This window comes from Centrocercus urophasianus, unplaced genomic scaffold (assembly GCF_019232065.1).
Source record: "Centrocercus urophasianus isolate 14NV4802_14NV808 unplaced genomic scaffold, USGS_Curo_1.0 seq_58, whole genome shotgun sequence".
In the NCBI taxonomy this organism is placed as follows: domain Eukaryota; kingdom Metazoa; phylum Chordata; class Aves; order Galliformes; family Phasianidae; genus Centrocercus; species Centrocercus urophasianus.
This window is the reverse complement of record NW_024885177.1, coordinates 955,250-979,872: the sequence shown is the minus strand read 5'-3', so window position 1 is coordinate 979,872 and position 24,623 is coordinate 955,250. Positions and strand designations below refer to the sequence as shown.

Genomic DNA, 24,623 nt, shown 5'->3' with positions numbered 1-24,623 from the left:
CCCTTCCCTTCCCTTCCCTTCCCTTCCCTTCCCTTCCCTTCCCTTCCCTTCCCTTCTTTATCCTTTTTTAATGGTTATAAGGATAATCTTAGATAACTTTGTATAGCTTTTATGAATTTTTAATTATTAGCTTGCGGATAATAACAAAGACCACTGAATTAAAGCCGTTGAAGAAAATCTGAATCACTGAAGCTAGGAGTTTGTTTCCTTTTCCCTTTCCATTCAAAGCCATTATCTGGTTAGGGAAATACTGACTCGTGTGAAAACTCGATAGATTGGCTGGAGACCACAAACAGGTCAGTTCTGTGAGCCAGTTAAGAAAGTATTTCGTCTGCAAATGATCAGAGAACTGACCCAACTGGACAAAGTACATGACAGTGTTTTGGCCACAAAGAAAAGACCTGTATTTGAATTCAATTAATTCTATTACCTGCCCTTAAAATAGTTACCACTTTTACTATCTGTGCCTTACTGCAGGTTATGAGTTGAGAAGTTCATACGGTTTAACCTTAATGCACTGCACATTTCTTTCCCATGTGCACTGTTTCATTCAATTCATGTCAACAGGGAACAGATCCCTTCAGAGCTCGGCACAGGTTTTGTACGCATCATTAGACATGCAGCTTGTTCTCTGACAGGTGTCCTTCTGATTGCACTGGTTGCAAAGGTATCTGAAAGCATGTGCAGTCTTAATGCTTGAGGTGTGAATAGTTTAGTTTGTTTCTCGACAAAAGTAAATCTTCATTACCAATGAATTCCTCACCACATGTCGTCCTGGGTTATGCTCCTGGAAAATTACTTAATTATTTGTTCTTTATTAGCAATTTTTCTAGCTATTACAGAAAGCCCAAGGAATTTCCTTCTTTCTTAAGGCTTAGGCTTACTGACTTAGGACAATGGATGAAAGAAAGACAATATAGCGAGCTGATTAAAATAATGCCTCTAAGAAACTATTTGTTCCAGAACAAAGCTGACTTGTTAGCTTTGAAATGCTTCTTGCATCCCTCTGCAAGGGAAACAGAAGTTTAGTTCTGGGACTTTACTCAAATCCAGCTAGGCTTGAGCTGCCTGGGCTACAGACAGTCCTGCAAAGAGTCTCCATGAGAGACTCAGTTCTGAGAGGCATACAATATTACTTTGATCAGTGCATAAGAGCATACTGCAAGCTCATGAGTTTATTACCTTTATAACATGGCGTCCTCTACAGCACACAGTTTTGTTCTGATACAGCCAGGTTTATTCTGCAATTACTTTTTGAAAGGGCTGAATCAAATAAATGAGTTAAGTTGAATGAATCTATCTATTTTACTGGGACAATCTGCATGAGGATGTACTGTGTTGTTGCAGAGATTAAAGATTAAAGAAAATTGCAGTAATCAGACGCCCCACTGTTGTAAAACTTTGGCCTTGAGGCAGATCATTAAAACAAAAGTTTCACTCTCTCTTTATTAGTGTTGTTTTTAAATGCAAACTCTTGTACTTCAACCTTCAAGAATGCTCCATTCAGGTGAAGTGACCCTTTGTAGGAGATTAAAGAGTTTTTGGAGCAAACAGACCTCCTGTTGCCTTGTTGGAAAGCAACACATCCCTTGTAGAGCCCTGTTTTCCCCACATGCTGCATGCCAGCTGCTGTCAATAACTTCAAATGATGCAGTGTGTGCTGACCATCCCTGCAAATCGTGCTGCTAATTAACTTTTTGTCCTTACTCACTCATGCCTTGAAGCACACAACAGAATGGAACAGTGTTCATCAGCACTGTGTCTATTGGAGCACTGCTGGGAAGTGTTTAAGTGAGAAGATTAGCTTGAAAGCTTTCTAAAAGAGAAATCTAGGCTTCTTCCACACCTGTGAGGAACTGTGTGAGTTTATTTGCTTACACAGAGGCAGTCTTAACTTGTAGGCCAGTGCAGTGGAAATGGTAATTCACAGCCTGAAGCAGTGCTTGAGCACCTGGTGGGAAGGCAGGGCCAACCCAGGGGAGCAATGCAATGCACCTGAGTGACTGGAAGGGCTGGAGCCAGGATCCACCCCTTCCAAAACCTCATTTAAGGGTTGCCCAGGGATGTGGTGGAGTTACCATCCTTAGAGGTGATCAAGAACTGCAGAGATGTGGCACTGAGGGACTTAGCTGGTGGGCATGGTGGGCATGGACTTGGACTTGGACTTGGACTTGGACTTGGACTTGGACTTGGAGATCTCAAGGTCTTTTTGAACCTCAGGGATTCCATTCTATAATATTACCAAGGATGGCAACTCAGCTAAAACCCAGACTGTGATAAACATTATGTCACATTGTGGGGGGCTGCTTAAGAGCAGATGAGCACATGCCATGACAGAGAACAGATCAGAATTGAGTGGCTACAGAGCCCAAAAGAATAGTCTTGGCAGACATGAAATATGGTGTTTAATAAGTTAATATTGTGATTTCATAAATATACATCTGTTTCTCCATAGGAAATGCAAGCAAGAAATTACCTGGAGTTGAGCAATATGAAATAGTTTATCCTCGGAAACTGCACACAGTACATAAAAGAGATGTAGAAAGAAGCAAAGGAAAGGTATTACAATATAGAACTTTTGCTTTTTATTTACTGGGAAATGGAGAAAGTTAGATTTGGTCCTCTAACCAAAAAATATGAAAGAAAATAATCTGGTTATTCTATAACTGCCAGAGTGCTTATTTTTGGTGGAAAGCGAAGGAAAAGAATGCAGCTGGCAACTCAACTGCAATCTAACTCACAGTGAGGCCAGAAGTTATAAAAGTCCATATTCTAACTCTTAAATCTGTTTACAGACAAAATACGACGATACATTGGAGTATGGAATCAAGGCCAACGGAGAGGAAGTCATATTGCACCTACAAAAAAATAAGTATGTTCAATGCAATCGTTTCCTTAAACTCCTCACTGTATTTTTCCTCACTGTATTTTTCCTCACTGTATGTGGCTCTCTAAAGCATGCAGGATAAAAGCAACTTAAGCCCCTGTAAGATGAGGATATTTTCACTGTTTTGGTAGTGTGAAATAACTATATATGCTATAGTGATAGAATGACTGGCCTGCACTGCTGATTTTGACGTGGTTTAGTAGGCATGGTGGGGATGGTCAATGGTTGGACATGCTGATCTAAGAGGCCTTTTCCAACCTTACTGCTTCCATGATTCTATGGTGTGAGGGGGGTTGGTTGGTGTTGGTCTTGTTGATCTTAGTGGTGTTTTCCAACCTTAATGATTCCATGACTCTATGATTCTATGACTGTTGTCCTGTTTTTCCCAAGATGGCTAAATTGACAGAATGAGTAATACCTTCATTATGTTTCAGATGTTTTCTTCTCTAAGGGTAGTCCCTGGGTTATGCTCATTTGTTCTGTTTTGGTAGAAGCTATAGAGAAGTACAAGAGCAAAATCCATGGAAATGGAGCTCGATAAGCTCTTCCAAAAGTGGGAAAAAAAAAAAAAATGCAACAGTCCTCAGACAAAGCTTCCAATACCCGCTACCACAGCTCTACTTCTGCTGAACTTTCAGTAGTGAAATACACAAAACCAGCTATAATTTTCTGCTTGCTGGCTGCACCACAACATTTAACGTGGTATCAAACGAGCCTGCTGTAATAAGTGCTTTTCTAATGGCTATGTAAATGCAGTGGTACTATAATCAGCTCACGATAACTACATACTATAATGTGTCTCTGTGTGCACACAGCCACGTGCATGCAGGAGCAGACGAGGCTGCTTTCCCACTGACCATCTCTTCACCATTATAACCAGGGGGGTGAGCTGGGAAGAGAGCACAACTGTACCACTGTGGAGTGGTGGAAACATCTACACGAATGGGAGGGCAAAACAGAATCAATGCCACATGTATCATCATGTATTCAGATCTACCAGGAGATTACTTCATACTAATGAAATACGTAGGCATTAATTGATTTCTTATTTTAGAAAAGTCCTTTTGAGTAAGAACTACACACAGGCAGAACTCCCCACCCAGGTGCTTTTCTGCCTTTGTCTTTTGATACTAATCATAACCTGAGTAATCATCTGAATTCCTTAAGTGCTTCACTTGTTACACAATCGTCTCATTTTTAGATGACTGCAATTATTTGAATAATAACTGTTCTTTAATCTTTGCAGGCATCTGTTAGCTGGGGACTATACCGAAACAGTTTACTCAGACGACGGCCAGCAGATAACTACGAGTCCCCAGATCAAGGTAATCAATCAATAAAAAGGTTTATTTCCCTTCACTGAGTTCTGTATGAGGTTCATGGGTGCATGAACTAATAACACAAATCAGCCTTTGGCAATTTCCACCTCTCAGCTGATGAACACACACCTGAGCTGAGTTTCTCTCTTTGTCAGGACAGGGAGTGGAGCCAGGACAGACCAGCCCCCCCCCCCACCCTCCTGACTTTGCTCATTCTGTGCAGCTCAGTGCCTCGCTTTCACATCTAATCTCAGTGAGATCACGGATTCAGATAAGCACAGATTTCCTCTGCCTCACCTCGTCGCCCACACTCAGAGCAAATGCACTGTAGGTTACTCCAGGTGGTTCCTCTGAGCCATGACCAATCACTTACTCAGACTCAAAGGAAATGGCTGTTACATTTTAATTTTTTTTTTTTAATTAATTGTCTGCCCTCCAGTTTTATCTTCAACAAAGCCCTCAGCTGAAGCTTTCCAACGTCACACTCCCTGTTTTAACATGCAATTTAGAATACAAAGTCTAATATTAATTTTTCATGGGGTGATTAACAGCAAAGGGAGCTGCAATAACTATGCAATAAAACTTTGATTTTTTGGCTGCAAAAGGAATTAAGTATGGACTTAATTTATCAGAGTACATCAGTTTATGCTTCATTTTGAGCAGCAAATAGTCTTATTTTCATGCAATGCTCTGTATGAACCAGAACCCACCATGACTGGATTTACCAACACTTGGGTTGCTTTGTATTGAAGAATAACGACAATGGAACTGCAGCAAACATAGAAATGGCCACCAGCTTTTTTCATTTTAAGAGTCTCCCCTAATAGGAGACCTCCTCATGTCGCATAGGGAATTGTAGCACTCTAACTGGTGTACTTTGTCTCTAGAAATCAATTTAAAAATGTATTTTTCCGTTTCTAAACAGGATCACTGTTACTATGAAGGTTACATTCAGGATGAGGCTGGCTCAACAGCAAGCATCAGTGCCTGTAGAGGTTTAAGGTAAGGTGGAGGTTCAGTTCGCAAATGGTACTGATATCAGAATATGCATGAGGATAAGTTTTCCAGTTCAAATAGAATCAGGTTGTAAATAAATAGGTGCTATCTTTTATTCTCGTATGCTTATGAGGGAACAGACCTGAATTAAAGATGAAAGCCTATCTTGGAACTCGCCACTGAAGCTGGATTTCACTTTACAAGCAGAAAACTCCCAAATGTAAAACTAATTCATTCTTAATCCAGTTTCCTTTTGATTAATGGTCACCTGCTCAAGAGACCTCACCTGATGAGCTTCCCATTCACAGAATGGAGTCACAGAATGGCTTGGGTTGGAAGGGACCTTAAAGACCATCCCCAACCCAGCAGCTTCAATTCCTGCCTGCATGCTGCCAAGCCATGCTCCACTGTGGGCAAAGTGGTGATGGGTTGAGGGTTGATGATCTTTGAGGTCTTTTCCAACTGTAATAATTATACGATTGCATTGGGGTGTGCAATAGTCTCTACGTGCCCTGTTAAAGACAATATTGCTGTCTCAGTCCCATGGATTCAAAAGTCTAACCTAAAGAAAATGTTCACAGTGGGTATTTTGAGACCCGTGGGCAGAAGTACCTGATTGAACCCTTGGGAACGTCGGACAGAGAGAAGCATGCAGTCTATGAGTTTGTGGAAGACGAGTCCATCAAAACCTGCGGAGTAGTCAATAGCAGCTGGGAAGTGAATGCAAGTGACCCCATCAATAACATCTTCAAATCCAGCAATAGCCCAGAAGTAAGTACAGAGCAGAAAAGAAGCTGAGGCTGCAGCACAGGGCGAGTGGCCAAAGTCCCACTGTCTGCTGGCACCTCTGGGAGAGAAGCAATTGCAAGCAGTGGAGTGTAACCAAAAATTAATCGACCAGTGCAAGATCTCAGATCTGAGCCTTTGGAGCTGCCATCTGAGTTAAGCCCTCCTTCATGTGTCCGTGTGCATTTTTAATCATCGAAACATCTGGCCTACCTTTGATTGTTTTAAAATGAGACAGTCCCATTTCAAATTACTTAGTGAGACAAAGGCCCCAGTAATGAATACACTGATGGGAAACTGCTAAGAATGAGACTGAAACAAGCCTTAAAAGTCACCAAAATTTATCTTCTCTCTAGATGAAGGCGTACCTGAAGGCAAAGAAATATCTGGAAGTTTACGTAGTTGCAGACAATATTATGGTGGGTACTGAAGTAACATTTTCCTCATGAGACTGAGGTCAGTGCTGTTCGTTCTGGGCTCCTACCACAACTACAGCACTGGGACAAAAAGCAGTCCCAGCCGCAGCCCAATTCCTCCAGGCTTTGCACTAGATGGTCTGATAAAACAATAAATACAACAGATAAGGCCAGACCAGTTGACATTGCCAACTTCTGTGGGGATATTTCTTTTCTGACAAACCACTTCTTTTTCCTCTTATTCCTGACATCGTGTATTTGGTTTTTCAGTATAAGAAGTACAACAAAGATGTTAATACTGTGAGACAAAGGATATTTGGAATAGTCAATTTCATCAACACGGTAAGAATAAATACAGAAGAGAAAAAATTAATTAGATGTGATTTATACTTTTTCTTTTATGAACTTTATATATTTTTACTATAACATGTAGAAAAGCATGAAAACTGTACTGTCATTTTCAAGCAAATCTGCCCATATCACTCTGCTGTTTGCCTTCAGGCAGGAAATATAAGTTAAACTGGTATTGAGGGAAGACTTGCATCTTATTTTCTTATCATCTCTTACAGTCAGAGATTGAAATACTTCAAAAAGAATGAACTGATTCTTCATTCTCCCACAGTTTAAATTTCCTCCAAAATCTGGATTTTCCAAGTACTTTAAAGCCATTTTTCTGGGTGGGGGGAAATAAGACTTCAAGTTTTGTCTTCTGTTTTGTCGCAACTTCTTAAATCAAGTTTGGAGGGGTCCATATTGAACCAACAACAGGAAACCAATCATGCAGATGACTGTCTGTTGAGGAAGCCTTTGTGAAGTACTTTGTTTTACAGCAAAACGGTTTCTCTGCTGCAGGTTTATAAGGCCATCAATATTTACGTGGCTCTAATTGGCCTAGAAATCTGGACAGACAATGATAAATGCTCCTTGAGTCCTATTGCAGGATCGACTCTGGACAGCTTCTCAAAGTGGAGGAGCTCAGATTTATTAAAGAGGAAAAGAAACGACAATGCTCAGCTAATTACGTACGTATCGCTGCTTTTCCTGCTCTGGTCACAAAGCAGTTTGTCTCAAAGACTGCAGTGTAGGCTAACAACACAAAGAGTCGTGGCATGAAACTTAAAGGCAACTGGGAAATGCAGATCATCAAACCCAACCAGCATTTACTCTACTATTCTGGCTCACATTCATTGGTTTTCACTCACCCAAGCATTTCATCAAGCGATTTGCACTGAACCAGGTGCTCGGGTCTCATGAATGGCAATGTAGTTCAGGTTAAAAAAAAAAAAAAAAGTGTATTTAGTTGTTTTCTGGTTTGCACTGCTCTTAAGCCTATCTTCAAACACTGTATTAAATCAAGGATGAAAAGCAGAGCTGGAAGTGAATATAGCAAATGCTGACTTCGGGTCTGCTCCGTGGTAATATCACTGTGTTTTGTGCTGTCTTTCTTCTTCCTTACAGAGGGCACGACTTGGAGGGGACAACGATTGGATTAGCTTTTATAAAATCCATTTGCAGTGATGTATATTCTGCAGGTATTATCCAGGTCTGATTTATTCTTGTTTATCTCATTTTTAAAAGCTTTTCTGGTTCTCACTCAACCAGCAAAGAACATTTGGGTTGAGAAGATTCGCGGGCTTTTCCAACCTTTATGATTATTTGGGTATGGTGAGGATAGGTTTATGGCTGGACTTGTTGGGCTTAGTGGTCTTTTCCAACCTTAATGATTAATGATTCTATTAATGAAAATTATTGGGCTTATAACATTTCCAGTTCTTTGTCTGGTTCATATCATTGTTTCATTAGGCTGTAGAAGTCACAGGCTTTATTTTAAATGACGTGCAGAAGACAACAAGCACACATAAAGTGTGGTATTTGTGTTACCTAACGGTCAACATCCAACTCAGACATCTTTACGTGGAGCACCAGACACTTATAGAGTCAGAGAGAAAATCAAGTGATTTTGTGTCCAAAAAGGTTCTGTTTTGAGTGGGGAATTGTGGAATAGATGCATGCATGGACTGACCAACACTACCAGATTATGTATGATGAGAATATCATCACTTGAAGAGCTGTTCTACTTCTCAGCCACTTGATTTCTTTGATGTTCCTACGTGCTCTACAATGCTCACAGAAGTAATACGTTGTCCTTATTTCCACAGGATCATAGCAGAAGTGAGATTGCAGTTGGAGCTACCATGGCACACGAGATGGGACACAACCTTGGCATGAGTCACGACACCAAAGACTGCACGTGTCATTCCCGAGTCTGTGTCATGACAGATACTGTTAGGTAAGAGTCTGGGAAAGAGGGTGAGCACATTCACACACTGCATCTGAGAATGAAGGGCTCTGTATAAGCTGCCAGTTTCCAAAACAGTTTGTTATAGTTGTTTCTATTTAGTGGGGATAGTAGTGAAGGTCAATAGATGGTTGGACTGGATGACCTTAGTGGTCTTTCTAACTTTTATGATTATTTGATATTTTTGTCCTTTAAGATTATCCCATTTAAATTGTATTTTTAAAAAAAGTAAACTGAAGAAATTCCAGAGTGTGGTGAGCATCCTACTTCCAATTTGAGGCTCTTTATATTACTTCTAGATGGATAATCCCGAAAGCACAATCTTTAGTTATTCTGGGATAACTTTTCCATCAGGGGTTATTGCTTCTCCTTGTCTACAACAACCATAACCCAAGTCTTCTTGCTTTCTCAAAACAGTTCTATCATCCCTAAGAAATTCAGCTCCTGCAGCCTCCAAGATTTTGAGAAATACATGTTGAATGACATGCCAAAATGTCTAACTAACATCCCAGATATAAATGCCATCATAGCACCTTCATCATGTGGCAATGGCTTTGTGGAAAAAGGAGAGGAATGTGACTGCGGGACTTCAGAGGTATCTGCCCAACTGGGGATAAAATAATAAACTTGGAAGAGGAAACTGGTTGTTTTCAGGCTGTTTTCTGAGGCAGTCTGTTTAAATCTAGCTGAAATACTTCCGTAGAAACTGCAGCCATCAAACCGCTGGTCTGCAGTCTGGACGTCCCTACAAAGCGCAGGGAAGATGAGGGCACATCATATGGGGTTGTATCACTGAAGGAACTGAGAACAGGGAAGAAGCACAGATACAAAAGCGTCAGAGAGGAAATAAGTCAGTTCCCTGTATGCTCTGGTCAGCACTTTGATGACCACGTTTGGAGATCTTCACATGCATTGTGCTCTAGTGACAACAGTTTTCATAGAAGCAAAGACAGATCCCAGTTACTCTTCCCTCTCCCAGTAAGCAGTGGTTTGCTGGGAATGCCATGCAGAGGGACTGAAGTTTGGAGCACTGTACAGAGCCCTGACAGTCTGTTCTATCCCAGGAGTGCACAAATGCCTGCTGCGACCCAGAGACGTGCAAGCTGACAGCTGGCTCCATGTGTGCCCACGGAGACTGCTGCGAGGACTGCCAGGTAAAAACCCTATCTCGGCTTCTATCACTGAGGTGTGCTGACGTTTTCTGCCTTTGTGAAAGCAGTAATGCATTTCACAACAGAATCAGTCCTTGGTACGTGTAAATACTGGCACAGCATTGTAATTGTTACGTCAAGTGAAGCACTGCTTTCCTCCAATTCAGTACAAAAGTGCAGGAGCTGTGTGTCGGGAAGCCAAGGATGACTGTGACCTGCCTGAGATGTGCACTGGTTATTCTGGGAATTGCCCATCGGATCGATTCCGTATGAACGGACATCCTTGCAACAATGGTGAAGGCTTTTGCTACATGGGAATCTGTCCCACCCGAGAAAGCCAATGCAGAGCTGCTTTTGGACCACGTAAGTACAAGCTGCCACTGAAAATATAAGGTTGTCAATAGAGAGAGACAAGGCAGGCTTTGTGTGCTAGCAAACCACCAAAGGCCTTTTAGAAATACGGAACAGCGTGGCAAGAGAACCCAGATCAAGCTCATAGTGTAGTTTATTGATTTTCTACTTCTATGTAAATGATTATTAGCACCTGACCTCTAGGGAAATGTGAAGTGGTAGGCTGGTTCCTCTTTCGCACCATGGTTTTAAGATAATCTTGAAACAGAGCTGATATTTGCATGATAGAATGAGGAAGTGCCTGAGTTTCAAATTGCTGTCCAAATTTGGTATGTCTGCATGGTTTGGAAGGCTTACCATCCTCCTCAACCTGACTGTGTCCCTTCTGCTAAGCAAGGTTTGTGATGGACAGAGAACACACAGGACAGGTGCTGCTGAATGCACACATTAACACTGCAGGATTAATGCACAAAGTGCCAGGGACTCATTTAAGCTCATGGGTAACTTCACTGAGGAAGTCCATTTCCTAAACAGATGAATGAAATGCAATACTAACAGACTAACCTAAACTAATTCTAACTTCTCTCCTAAGCTCTTCGTGTTATTGCTCTTCTTGTTTTCCTCTTTAACAGAGGCTACTGACGGGGCAGCGTCCTGTTACCGGATGAATGAGAAGGGGTTGTATTATGGATACTGCAGAAAAGAACGAGGCAGTCACGTCCCGTGTAAAAAGAAGTAAGCACTGTTAGAGAATTTGCCAGAACTTGGGAAGAGAGACCATTGCCATTCAAACTCAGAGATGGAAAAAGAGTGCAGCTATTGTAGATGGCGCATAAGGCTGCAAGTCCTTTTTTTCTTATTCAGTTGGAATACTGAAGTAAATGCACTTCTAAGAAAACTAATTGCCAAAGAGAACTCCTGCCCAGGGAAAGCAGTGATGCAAATTGTCTCGAGGTCAGTCTGCTTGTGCATGTGTGTAAGATTGCTTGCATGTACATGCAGCCAAGGGCAAGGAAAGGATTTTGAATAGGGAAGCTGAACTTCTGATAAACCTCCACAACTGAGAACAGCTCAGCTAATTTCTGTAAGTTATTATGGGTTTTCTAAAGAACTCAAGAGGAGTTCTTTAGAAGAACTCTCTTTCAAGAGCCACTCAGAAACTGATCTAAAAACACCACAAAGCAAAACATACCTGCAGTTCTTTCTATGGAGTTCATATGCAGCCACTGAAATCCAGGCTGGAGAACAGAGCACCTTTGCTGCACATTGTTCTAATGACCCTTGTTCTCCTTCCAGAGACATCATGTGTGGGAAGCTGTACTGCTCTGGGGGGCAGGAGATGCCCACCTATGGCAGCCTGGTGACCTTTGAGTCCTGCAAAGCAAGCTTTCCTAGGAATGGAGATACAGATTTAGGGATGATCCTCAATGGAACCAAGTGTGGGGACGGCATGGTTAGTAGAGGAAAAAAACCACCTTCTCCCTGTTTCTTTCCTCTTTCAGTCTTGCTTACATCATTAGCCAAGCAAGAAGGACTTTAGACAAGGAAGATCGAAGTGGACATTGAACTTCCACTGATCTGACTTGCTGTGCCTTCTGCCCTACGTCTAGCAGAAACTAGGAGCAAAGCAAACAGGAGCTCCTGTGCTTCTGAGTTCCTTGCATTTCGTTGCCATTTTACTCTTTTTTTCACTGACAAAAACATACGTGGCAGAAGAAATATTGCCTTTGTACTGGAAGGTTAAAAGATTGTACAAATTATTTTTAATTATTTCTATAATGAATGTGTTAGGCATCACTGGGGATTACATCCAAATTCCTTGTAATATTTCTACCTGAAAGAGGTTTTCAGGGGAAAAAAAGAATGAAGAATTGCAAATGATTGGCAACCAGTGCCATCTCTACATCTTTGCCACTATATCTTGCTATAAAATATCCAAAGGTCAAATTAAAAATTATACCCACATCTCATCTACATCTCCTGATGTAGGTCTAAGTGATTAGCATACTTTTCTATGCCTCCTTTCACTCTTCATCTCTTCATGCAATAATTGTGCAAGCTCTGCATGTTCTGAAAGCTGTAAATCTCTTTTGTGACATTGGCCTTGCACGTTGCAGGTATGCAGCAATGGAGAATGTGTCTATGCTGAAGATGTCTTCAGATCAAGCGACTGCTCTGCCAAGTGCCCTGGACATGCTGTAAGATACCAGCTATTAACTTAGGAAAAAACAGTGCATGCCAACTACAGACACTGTTGTTGATTCCATTTAAGTCATAAGGACAAGAATTTGCAAAAAGTTGCCAAGCCAGAACTTGCTAAAGTTTTAGGAAACCAAATTTTATTTGATATGGTATCCATATTTTTAAGATCACAGGAGATGGACACAGATTCCTTGTAATTCTAATTGTAATGCAATATCACAGTTAATCTTTCATTCATTCTGTGCAAAAGTGCCACAGCCAGTGCTAAATCTTAGTCCACGTGAAATGAGATGGGTTTCCTGCACCCTGTTCCACAGCTGCTGAAATGTTTCTATGTTATCTGCACTCATCCTGAATCTACTCCTGGCTTTGTGCTTCCCTAGGTTTGTGACCATGAGATGCAGTGCCAGTGTGAAGAAGGATGGGCACCACCAAACTGCGACAGCTCATCCACAGTCACCAGTAAGTACTGCATGGCCTCACATGGAGAACACTGCCATCAACTGACTGAAACGAGACCTTTAGCTCCAGCGAAACAGCCTTAACTTGCAAAACTGCACACCTAGGGCTATGACTTCTGTGCATGGATGTGTGACTGCGGGTTGTACTCTGCCAGCGTTCAGGATGGGCATCTGCTCATCTGTGTGCATCTTCTAAGAGATAGCAATTTGTGTTCTGTCTTCCTGACAGGTTTTGCAATCGTTGCTGGTGCGCTGGTTGCCCTCACTGTGATTGTAATTGCAGCAATATTGCTCTTCCGCTTCCGAGTATTCAAGAAGAGGTAAAATATTTACTCTATTGAGAAAGGGGTAAACTAAACCCAAGCAATTTAAGCTGGGGTTTTCAAAGAAGGTGAAGAAAACTCTGGAGAAGCAAGGAAGTTGGTGTGAGAGCTCTACTGAAGCCAGGAGAGTCTTAAAACTAGTGCTCAAGATTAATCCTACAGTAATTAAAAATGGCTTTCATAGAATCATACAGGTGGGCAAAGAGCTCTCCACCCAACCCCACCATGCCCACTGACCATGTCCCTCAGTGCCACATCTCTTGAACGCCTCCAGGGATGGTGATTCTGCCACTTCCCTGAGCTCTATACTAGAATAATGGGATTAAGGCAAGCACTCAACTTCAGCAAGTATGTTTTATATGAATTTAGAATTTATATATATATATATATATTATATACATATTCACATAGCAGCCATACCAGAAGGGGACCTGGAGCCACCAATCAAGTCTTTGTGGACCAAGAACAAAGAGAGCACCCTGGCTTGGCAGTACCCACTCAGAAGGTAAGAGCAGAGCGATGCTGGGTCACTACAGCCTCCCCAAGATTGAAATGAGGGGTGAATTGTGCCACATGTGCAGGAGGGCTTCAAAGCAGTTGTGCAGTGCTAAGAGGAGTGTGCTGTAGAACCCCAGCATGGGGAAGGGAGCAAGTGAAGCATGTAGCACTAAGTCTGACTGATCTGTCTGCAGTAAAGGGCGCAAAGGCAGTGCACAAGATGAGCTCTCCATTAGACTTTACTGTTCCCTGTTTCAGATTAATGATAAGAAGCTTCTCCTTCCTGTACCTCCACCACAGGAGAACAAACCACAGCTTCGGAGCGTAAGTGATTCTGGAGATATTCTTATTTTCTGATGTTGGGTTTGGGTTTGGGGAATGCAGCACATGTGACATCACAGAGAATCAGAAAGGTTGGAAAAGATCTCTAAGAACACCAAGTCCAACATGAACCCATCTTCACCATGTCCTTCAGTGCCACATCTCCACAGTGCAAACATCCCCAGGGATGGTGACTCCCTTACATCCCTGGACAGCTTGTGCCAGTGTGAAAGTGGAGACCTGCAATGCCAAGCTGATCCCAAAGGCTGAGAACCATTGCGTTGCAGCTATAAAGCCCTGTAAGTTCTCAGGGCCAAGCAGAGTAAAGCATCCCTTATCTAACTCTGAAATGAGTGCATCCATTTACTTCTACCGATGAACTTCATATATACAAACACAAGCTCACACGTTCCCATTGAATATGCAAATACAAAATATGTATATAGGGTAAATCTGTATTCTGCTCTCCTCTTTTACAGCCTATCATAAGGCCAAAAGGTCCCCCACCTCCCGTCCCTGGCACCAAACCAGCCTTTTCTCACACACAAGACATGTTTGTAAGTATAACCTTGCAATTTTTCCACATCTTTCATCTAAGCTGCAGACAAACAGCAGATGCCAAATACTATTTTCAGTTTCTGACTGTGGTTAAAGAAATCACAGATGTTCACAGAAGCGCTGAACTGTTAAGATAGGAAAAGACCACCAAGATCAGTAGTCCAACCATCAACCCACCAAAGCAATCAAACTTCATTAGGGTAGCAGTGGTCTTTTTTTCCTCCATGTAACTCTAAATTGTACATGATATTCTTAACCTGTGCCAGGGATGCCAACACATCCACAGTGTTCACAGCTCTCCTTACAACATGCAGATCTGGGAGGCACGAAGGGTGGCACCTGTGAGAGGGTCTCCATCACTGCACACGCACATGTTTTGAGTTCTTAAAAAATATTTGGAGATCAGAAGAACTTATTTGTCATTTACAGTCCCAAAGAATCCTTATTCAACAAAATAACCCCCTCAAATGTTTCAGCCTCCTGCCCACCCCTGATGTGAGGGTGTAGAAACCATTTCCGTATTTAGCAACCTAATTGCTTGCGTGAAAAATGATGGATGAGGACTGGAAAAAGAAAAGCATCTGCTTAATTATAAAAGCCTTTATATCTCCCTGTCTTTAGAGATACATTCCTCAGCATGTACCTTGAGCACGTGACAGCTTCAGCCCCTTTAGCAGTCTATTTGAGCACAGACACTTGATGCAGATGAATTTACACATTTAGAATAGCTCAGAGCTCTTCTGAAACGGGATATCTACATCCCTCATGTATTTATTACTGTGTGTGGACAGATTAACCTGACTTGCCCCTAGCTCTTCCCCTAAGAAAACGCTTTAGCAAATATATGAGATAACTGCACTGGCAGCTGCTCAGACAGGGAAGCACAATGGCACTGACATTACATTTTTGTTACAGGCACCAGAGAAAAAACCTACTTGTCTCCCTGTTCCCAAAGGCAAACCTCCACCTCCACCAAAGGTAACCTGAGCTCCAACACGAACAGCAGTCCTCTCAGGATGCAATTTGTTGAATAGGACACAGCTATTTGTTTAATTCTTTTTTCATACAGGCTTTGAAACCTCCCATTAACCCCAGGGTCTGAAGCTCCTGCAGGAGGGCTCATGGAATGCTGCGGGGCACTTGGTTTGTCCTCTGATTCTCCACTTTTCCTGTTCTCTGTGAAACAGAACAGCTTACTGACAGCTGCTTTGAAAGGAAAACTTTGGTTTTCAAACAGTGAGGAACTCTTTGGTGATGACATCAAGCTGCTGTCAGGAAGGAAACAAAGCAGAATCACTGCTTGCACTGAGGTATGGATGGAGCACACTATGACAGCTGGTGGACACATCCCAGCTCCTCAGCTGACTCTTCACTGCTTTTCTCCAAAACAGACCTGAAAAGGTCAGAGAAAAAGCATAGGATGCAAATTCTGCAAACTAGGATACATCTCTGGATCTTTGCCAACCCTCTCTGCAGCACCAGATTCCTGCTTCATATGTGCACTGCAAGCTCTGGACCCAGAAAAATCCTGCCAGCCCTCTGGAGAAGAGCTTACAGCCTTGCGGCCTGGAGGAACCTTGAAATAATACAATTACGAAGTGAACACATCGATTCTGGAAGGATCCATACGGATCAGATCCTTTCATTAATCCTTAGGTTACCTGTTACACAGGATTTCTCTGTTGAATAGATAAGTTGTGCTCAGAAGCGAAGCACACAGGACTCAACCTCCAGCTGCCTGCAGCACTCCCAGAGCTCAGCCCATGCCAGTTCCAAAGGAGCTCCAGCTGCCACCATTGCACTTGGACAGAGAAACTTGGAAAAGCAGTCAACAAAATCTTTAATCATTATTTCTTTTCACCCCTCAGCTCCAGAAATATCTAAATATTTCTCCCTTCCAGGATATACACAGCTCCGTGTTTTCATTTAATTGCTCCTGCACCACGACCTGTTATTGTAAAGTTGCTAATGAGCACCGGGCTGGGCACAGGGGTTTGTTATTGTGGGACCACGTTGCAGCAGTGAGGCTTTGCACACTGGTTTGGTACTGAGGGGTTCTTCATTCGTTCTGATCTGTTGGCATCAGCAGTGTTGACACTCTTGGCCTGTTGGCATAGATCTGCATGTTGCTGTTGGCACTGATGTTAATAATGCTGTGTGGGTGCTGGCACTGATGCTATTGTTACCATTGGCACTGTTATCATTTGTGTGGTTGGCGTCAATATTTTTTAAGTTAAAGCACACAGAAGTGTTTTTCAAGGAATAAAAAAAAAAAAAAAAAAAAAAAAAAAAAAAAAGGGGGGGGGGGGGAAAAAAAATGCCCCAGTTGCAAAGTACTCAAGACTTGATGGAGGTTCCAGTTTGAACTGGATTTGTGTTTGGGTCAGGATCAAAATCAAAGCACTCCTTTGGTTTTCCAAATAGATTATGCTGTGCCTCATAAGAAGGCAGCTTGCAGCCTTGGGGCACAGTGGCTAAAGAAGAGCTCACGGCTGCCAAACTACCAAAATCTGGGGCAGCTGGCCAGCACTGTGCATGCTTTCAACTGGGTTTGGTTCTGACCAGCACATATTGGGACTATTGCATAAACCTGAGCCTCAGAGAGCATGAAATGCATGTAAAATAACCAATTTCTTCTTTTAGGCTAGGTATGCTTTGACATTACTAGTTACCACAGGCCCTGTAAAACACGGATATCATGAAATTACCATCTTCAGTTTGAGGCCTGAGGTAGTTTTGGAAGAATGTGGCTTTTTCCACTTTAGATAACTGTTCCCTTATTTAGGCAGAAATGGATTTTAATCTATCCATATTTGACTGTCATATAAAGATTTAGAACTTTTTAAAATGAACTGTAATTAATGTATTTACAATGTTTTCTATATTAAAAGTATTATATTGGAAAACTAGATGATCTCTGAGTTCCCTTCCAACCCATCTTACAATTCTATGATGTGCCTCCAATTAAACAATCATCATTTGTAAACAATACACATGGGATCATTTAGAACAGTGCCAACTCCCTAAAACTTATAATTTGGACCCAAAAGACCATAAAGTATTGCAAAACCCTGCCTGTTAACCAGTAAAGCTGGACTTTCAGTATCTAAAGGGGGGCTGTAAGGGAGAAGAGGACTCATTCTTTAGCAGATTACAATAGGATGATGGAAAGTGGTTTCAAACTAGAAGAGGGGAGACTGGATGTAATGAAAAAGCATTTTGTGATGAGGGCAGTGAAGTACAGGAGCAGGTTGCCCAGAGAGGTGGTGGGTGGTGGATGCCCAATCCCTGGAGACGCCCAAGGTCAGGGTGGACAGGGCTCTGAGCACTTGATCAAGCTGTGGGTGTCCCTGTTCATTGCAGAGTTGGACCTGATGGCCTTTAAACGTCCCTTCCGATTCAAATGATTCTATGATTTACGGCTTCTCATGACCTCAGCACCCACAGACTGAAAGAATAGTCCAATCTGTCCCAGCCCCACATAGCAGCTCAGTATTCCATTGTGCAAATGTGACATCTACTGTCAGAAAGACTCTACTGCAGGAGGAAAGTGTTCGAAGGCATCTTCAGTCATCCTGAATTGCCATAGCTGGTCCAGCTGTCTCATTATTCCTGGTTAAGCATCCCTTGCTCAGCTTGTTTTGCCATACACACGTACAGAAGCCCATCTGCTAGCATCATGTAGCAGGATACAGGGGGACCTTTGGCACAGGAAAATCAGTGAACAAGCAGAGATGCAACTTATGTTTTCTACCTTCCTGCATGCACATACATGTGTGTATGCATCGTATGAGCAAGCACTCCATCTCCACGAGGAACACAAAAGTTCTTTTCTGATCCTCTCTCACCTCTGGATTCACCACCCACCGCCATTTCCCCTCCCTTTTGCTCTTTGCACCCCTCAAAGCAATCTTCATTACAAACAATTTGGAGTCTACTGGCAATAAACACACACTGGACCATCGTAACACACCATATTCCTCAGCATCCCCTATTTGGCCCTTTTTGTCGTTCACTTTGCTGTGCAAGTGCAGCACCAGCCATTAGAGGGCAATGGGGCACGGAGATGAAGCTTCCCTTGCTGGCTATCGGATGACAGCTATCACCTCAAACAAATCAATTCTGAATATACTGCATCCTCTGACCTTGAGCTATGGATTCAGACACATTAGCAAGGACATCATCTGCCAGGAAGAGTGGGGAGACTGGAGCATGTTCACATTTTCAGACACAGAGGCACCAGGCAACTAATAAATTGCCTCAGCCCAACCCTGCAAACGTGACACCATCAGCAGCACGTTAATTGATTTTTTTTTTTTTTTTTTGCTTCCTTATAGTAGATTTTTGATAGCCTCATAGCATTGCATAAATCATTACCACCACAGTAAGTGAATGAAAGGCTGCAGGCTGAATCTACCGGCATGCAAATCAGACAAGATTCATGGAAACACTGCAGATTTCCTAGCTGAAAGACCTCAAAATGCAGACCCTACTATCCACCACCCAGCTGGGATAATGTCTCTCCAGTGCCATGAAATGAATGTCTTTGGATACAACGTCATTTGTCACTGACTGATAATATCAGTAAATGTGAACCTCAGCCATCAGCTACTTACTATTATTTACCAAAGGCTGAGAAATGCCAGCCTTTAATCATCACTTTATTGATAACTTCCCAACATCTCACTGCTGGAAGCTTCTGATCTTCCTCTGGTGCCGAGGAAATGGGAGGCCCTGGGGAAGGAGCAGGGATGTCTGCTGGGTCACCAGCAATTGCCACGGCTCCTGGATCACTTTAAAGCCATCTTTAGAACAGTGGCACAGATATTAATGGGCTGTTACTGACATTAATCCATAAATAATTCTGCATAATGCATGGCCCTGGCCTTTTGAAGGTCTAGGGAAAAAAAAGCAGAGGCTGAAACATTGATAGATGTGTCTGCAAGAGCTATTAAAAAGTAGAGAGCAGTTTCCATGGGACTGATGTAGGCTGATACCCAGGACCAGAGGGTAATGTTGGTCATGTACCCACTGAAATAGCTCTGAGCACAGAGAACCAAGCAGGAGGATAAACAGGAGGAATAATACAACTTAACTGGACTTCAAAAACAGCACTTTCCTCTCCTCAGCAGTCAAAAAACATTGTGAAAGACTGAAGTCTCTGTACAGGTGGGGACAAAGCTTGGGTGCTCTCAGCTCAGAAAAAGCCTGTTACGCATGTTCGTGCGTGTAGGAGGAAATGAAACGCTCTTCTGCCATACACGCAATCTATTTTTTCATGTCCTGAAGTGCACCAGAGTAATGTATTTTCCATGTCCATTTTGCTGCTGCCACAGATGTGTCCCTGAATCCCATCAGTGAATACCTCCCGTGCAAGTGCTGCAATGAATTGCTAAAGATGCTTTACAACTTTCATCCAAAAAGCCCTGCTGCCCAGCCATGCTCCACAATAAGGCTTTGTAACAGTAGAAAACCCATGAGATGACTTGAACAGAAAACAGAAAAACACAGTTACTGTCAAGGAATTGAAACAGATGCAGAAATGCCAACTGAGCACCTACGTACTTCACTGTAGGCATCTGTTACAAGTCCACACCTCTCCACTTTCTACATACAGCGCCTTCACTTCTGGTTTACAGCCAGATCTCATGGCAAGACTCCCTCTTTGCCTCTCAGAAGATGCCAAGGGATCAACTCCCAGGCCACTGGTCAGATTTCTCGGCACTTAACATCTGTAGTCAAGAGCTGGCTTTTCAGAAGGGTTTAGCATCTTCTGTGCACCCACATTAAGCTCACTCACCTGGAAACTCAGTTCCAGCCTTAAGTTCCCCATGCTTTATCTCCACGTGTTTGAAATGAGGACACCAGTTCCCCTTTCCTCTCCTTGACTGTCTCTCAAACCTCAGCTGGCTGCAGAGGAGATGCTCAACACCACGTTGAGCTGAACCCACAAGGGCCACATTCTGAGCCTTTGACGCCATATGTCTGTGCCTTTCCTATTCTCCTTCTTTTTTGAGCATATAGATTTGCTCACACAACAGCTCCTGTATTGGTTCATTTAATGCTATGACGACAAGAATCATAGAAAATCCCACATTGGAAGGGAACCATAAGGATGACTAAAGCATTTATAAAACAATTCTCACATAACCACCTCTCTAATATCATTTTTGCTAATATCATTTTGAGAATCCCTACAAATGACACAAATAACCCTGCACAGGTCCCAACACACTGCAGCAGACCACCATCCAAAAAGGGTGAGGGGACACCCAGAAAGGACAAGAGGAAGAGACAAAGCACAGCAGGACCCCAAATCACCCAGCAACCATCAGAGAGCTGTAATTTGCTGTGAATTTTTCATGCTAGAATCAGCTGTGTGCTGCAGGCATGTAGCCGGATGGGAAATATACCTGAAATATTAATGACCCACAGCAGAGTGCAGGCAGAAAAAACTCTACAAATGAGGACAGGGAACCTTAGGTAACCTGGTGAAATTGCTCCTTCTTTTTTTAGTGTAAAACCGGTGAATTAAAACAACTTGTGCTGTCCCAGATGCACTGGGAAGGGAAAAAAGTGGGTTCCAGGCTTGGGCTCTTCCATAGTGGGTCTGCATGCACCACACAGACAGATTTCTCCCTTACACTGATAAAATTGGACCCAAAACTCTTTAAACTTAACACAAGATTTCACTATCAGTACAAAAAGGAGCTCCAGTTCACACCAAGGTAACATTATCTGGTTTCCCTTGAATTGCTTTGAGCAATCTGTTTAACTGAGAGGTGCCCCTGCCTATAGCAGGGGAGAAAGAACTGGATGATCTTAAACACCCCTTCCAAACCAAACCATTCTATGATGATATTAGGAATTTTACCTCCTCCTTCTTCATATTACCCTTTCCCTGCTTTTAAAGCCATCCTGACATGGAGTTACTCACAAAATCACTGCCATCGCTAGAAACACAGCAATCAGAAGAATCTTCTCATTGCTTATTTAAAATGCGCCGAGCAGCACGGATGTTTGTGAGATACGTGCCAAATTACCCCAAACTGAAAGAGGGGAAAAAAAAGCAAATTCTGAGCATCTGCAAAGTGCACCACAGTGCGTGGGAGCAACGCAGAAGCTCCGGTATTAGTTTTTAAGATATTCATGGACCAGCAGTTGCCTTTACCAGGAATAAACCTGTTAGAAAGTGCTACTCAATATGAAAAAAGAGGTGGTAACGTTTGGCCTGTCGATCTTCCACACTGTGCCTCGTTAGGAAAGTCACAACATAACGTAGGGTGGAGGAATCCATCCCTACGTTGCAGAGCATCTTTCACTCAGATCGATTTTGACATGTTTAGCAAACTGTGTTGATGCAAACCGTATCTCAGCAGCTGCAGGGGAGGCAGAAAGTGGGAGGTTTTGCAAAAGCTGGGATTTGGACCACTCTTCTGCTGTGAAGTGAGAGCTGCTGGTGCTCAACCCTGCTGCAAGGCGTGGGTGCTGCAGTGTGCCCTGTCTCTAAGCTTGGGAGACACAAGACCCTGGCTGGAACTGCTAACGTTGCTCCTTTCCCAGTTGGCTGCTGTTGCCATTAATGGCATTTCCCATCCCTTTCAGCCACGATTTGCTTTGTGGATCACAGAATCATTAAGGTTAGAAAGGCCACTAAGGTCATCTAGCCCAACTGAGGCCAACCTCTTGGCCAACCCCTGCCTGTAACTGCTCTAAAGCACATCAGTGCCACATTTACACGGTTCTTGAACACCTCCACGGTCAGTGTCTCCATCACCTCCCCAGGCAGTCTGTGCCAATAGGGTTTGTGAGCAGTGGGCTATTTCCCTCCCCACCTTCCCTTTCTTTACACTAAAATTGCATTTTCTGACTAAGCTCCTGTTGAGCTGTCTGACAGACAATAAATACAATCACACTTAAGTTAATGGGCAGGGCACCAAAACCAAAAGCTTTTATTTTCATTGAACTTCATTATACGTGGCATGTCTTTTATCAAATCTGTCTCCCATATTCACTTTATTAAGAAGTCCATCACTGCAGAATGCATAATGTAATCAGCAAGGACAGGCAGTAAATTTATATTAAACACATTAGCAGGTGGGAACACAGACTCCTGAAAAAATATATCCAAAACGCCATCTTCAGAAAGGACTTTGAAAGGACATGCAAAATGAAGGGAAATTCATAATTCAAGGTGTGCGGGGGGGATTATTCTGCAAACAGTAGAAAGAAAACAAATTGTTTCAGCTAAAAAAAAAAATGCTATGATACTTATAAAATCTACATCAACAGGTTGATGTGCAGTGCTTGGCCTCAAGAATTTCTTGAGATGGCTGTGCAAGTGGTATGGAATGGATGGCTGTAGCAGTCCCTAACTTTGTTATGTTGGCTTTAATAGCCATAGTTAAGGTATACAGAAAATAATTTACCTTAGACTATACCTGTGGTTTGAGCAATTAATCTCAGGGCATACAAGGATCCATTCCTCAGGCTGCAGAGAAGTGACTGATGTAAAACATTTTTGCTGGGGCTGAGGGTGTCCACACAACAGAAAACTCCTCCTGAATCACATACCTCCTTTTCTACATGCTTTTGTGTCTCCACAACCTAAACAATACCTGCACCTAATTCTAGGAGCTTTGACCCACCAAAACATTGCAGAGCTGTGCAATGGGTAAGAGATGCTTGTTTCAGCAGACAGAAGCGTGCAAGCTGTGACCTCTCTCCAAGATCTCTCCTTTGGCTGCTCCCACTCTTTGGAGGGGAAAATAAAAAGTCAGACTTCTTGCAGGTTTAACGTAAGCCTTCACTCCTTGCCAAAAAAACCCACAACACACCCATATATCTTCCCTCATCAGTTCACCAAAAAAAAAAAATCCAAACCGTATGAATTAAGAATTCAGAGCACATCACACTCATGTCATAGTTTTTAATCTCTGAAAATCAGTTTTTATATGTGAACAAGAATAATTTGTGCCAGCTTCCATTTACTTGACAAGTAATTTGCTGTTTAAAAACAGGATTTGCATGGGAACCTGCCAGCCAGCCCTCTTCACAGAGCTCTTCCAACTAGTACAGCAGCAGCCATTATACAAGGCTGTTCCTTGGCCTAAGGATGATAGAGCTGCTGCAAGATGAAGTGCGATTCCACAGTGCATAGAAAACCTCCTGGATATTCCATAGAGAAGAACATCCCTCGAGACATTCAATAGGTGTGGATGCGTGGCAGTGAGGGACAGGGTTAGAAGGCACGGTGGGGATGGGTTGGGGTTGCCTTTCATGATCTTTTCCAACCTCATGTCCATAATTCTACCCTACAACATCTGCCTCCCTTCAGTTAAGCCTTGCCCTTGCATCCTGCCATGCACAACCTCTTCAGAAGGATGCTATTATCTAGGGGGTTGTCTGCTGTAGTCCCACCATGGAAACTCAATTAAAACAGTAATATAAGGATTTTAATCCCAACTTCCAGATTCCCACTCTAAGAAATAAAATGCCCCACCATTGCTTCTACCACATGCAATAGCAATGTGGGCTTCTTCACGTGCAAGCTGGAACCCAATTTCCAGAGGCTGCTGCACAGATTAAGTGATGACTCAGTGAGGGGAAGCTGCCAAAACTGCTCTGGGTCCTGCACTCTTGCTTACATCCTATAATCAGGAGTGTAAACTGGGTGTGAAGATGGAAATAGAAACCACTGTGCATCATGGCACCATGCATTGCTGCCAAAGAACAGCTCAGCATCGAGTAGCACATACTGAAGGAATCAGACAATTGCTTGCATTTGTATTGTCTGACCAGCACCTGGGATTTGCAAAGTACTTTGGAAGCATTAATTAATCCTCCAAATAGCCCTGCACAGTCAGCATATTGGAGTTCAGTGTTACAGCCTCACTTTTCCCCATCTGGAAGGCTGCAGCTTTACATGATCTTCCCAAAGTCACCAGGGCAGCAGTTGTCAAAGGCAAAATAGGAAGTTGTAAGAACTCAGGTTTCACAGAATCACAGAATTGGAGGGGTTGGAAGGGACCTCTAGAGATCAAGTCTGTGCTCAC

General features: G+C 42.7%; 2 protein-coding genes across 3 annotated transcripts in view; one reads left to right on the top strand and one right to left on the bottom strand.

Annotated features, from left to right (window-relative positions):
* ADAM28 (ADAM metallopeptidase domain 28) overlaps positions 1–16,864 on the top strand; it is a 17,110-nt gene extending 246 nt beyond the window's left edge. The window contains exons 2-24 of one of the 2 annotated variants that reach the window (XM_042836197.1): positions 2,456–2,559; positions 2,796–2,872; positions 4,134–4,212; positions 5,132–5,208; positions 5,784–5,973; positions 6,345–6,407; positions 6,675–6,746; positions 7,257–7,426; positions 7,863–7,947; positions 8,564–8,694; positions 9,121–9,298; positions 9,768–9,857; positions 10,022–10,217; positions 10,838–10,940; positions 11,502–11,658; positions 12,323–12,403; positions 12,791–12,869; positions 13,098–13,188; positions 13,606–13,696; positions 13,948–14,013; positions 14,490–14,567; positions 15,484–15,546; positions 15,638–16,864. In XM_042836197.1, the coding sequence (XP_042692131.1) occupies positions 2,456–2,559; positions 2,796–2,872; positions 4,134–4,212; positions 5,132–5,208; positions 5,784–5,973; positions 6,345–6,407; positions 6,675–6,746; positions 7,257–7,426; positions 7,863–7,947; positions 8,564–8,694; positions 9,121–9,298; positions 9,768–9,857; positions 10,022–10,217; positions 10,838–10,940; positions 11,502–11,658; positions 12,323–12,403; positions 12,791–12,869; positions 13,098–13,188; positions 13,606–13,696; positions 13,948–14,013; positions 14,490–14,567; positions 15,484–15,546; positions 15,638–15,670 (2,354 nt within the window). In that variant the 3' untranslated portion in view covers positions 15,671–16,864. Of the gene's footprint in view, positions 1–2,455; positions 2,560–2,795; positions 2,873–4,133; positions 4,213–5,131; positions 5,209–5,783; positions 5,974–6,344; positions 6,408–6,674; positions 6,747–7,256; positions 7,427–7,862; positions 7,948–8,563; positions 8,695–9,120; positions 9,299–9,767; positions 9,858–10,021; positions 10,218–10,837; positions 10,941–11,501; positions 11,659–12,322; positions 12,404–12,790; positions 12,870–13,097; positions 13,189–13,602; positions 13,697–13,947; positions 14,014–14,489; positions 14,568–15,483; positions 15,547–15,637 lie in introns of both variants that reach the window. The other variant, XM_042836196.1, reaches the window with a different exon arrangement.
* The window catches only part of STC1 (stanniocalcin 1), a 153,135-nt gene that overhangs the window by 91,154 nt on the left and 37,358 nt on the right, over positions 1–24,623 (bottom strand). The window lies entirely within an intron of this gene.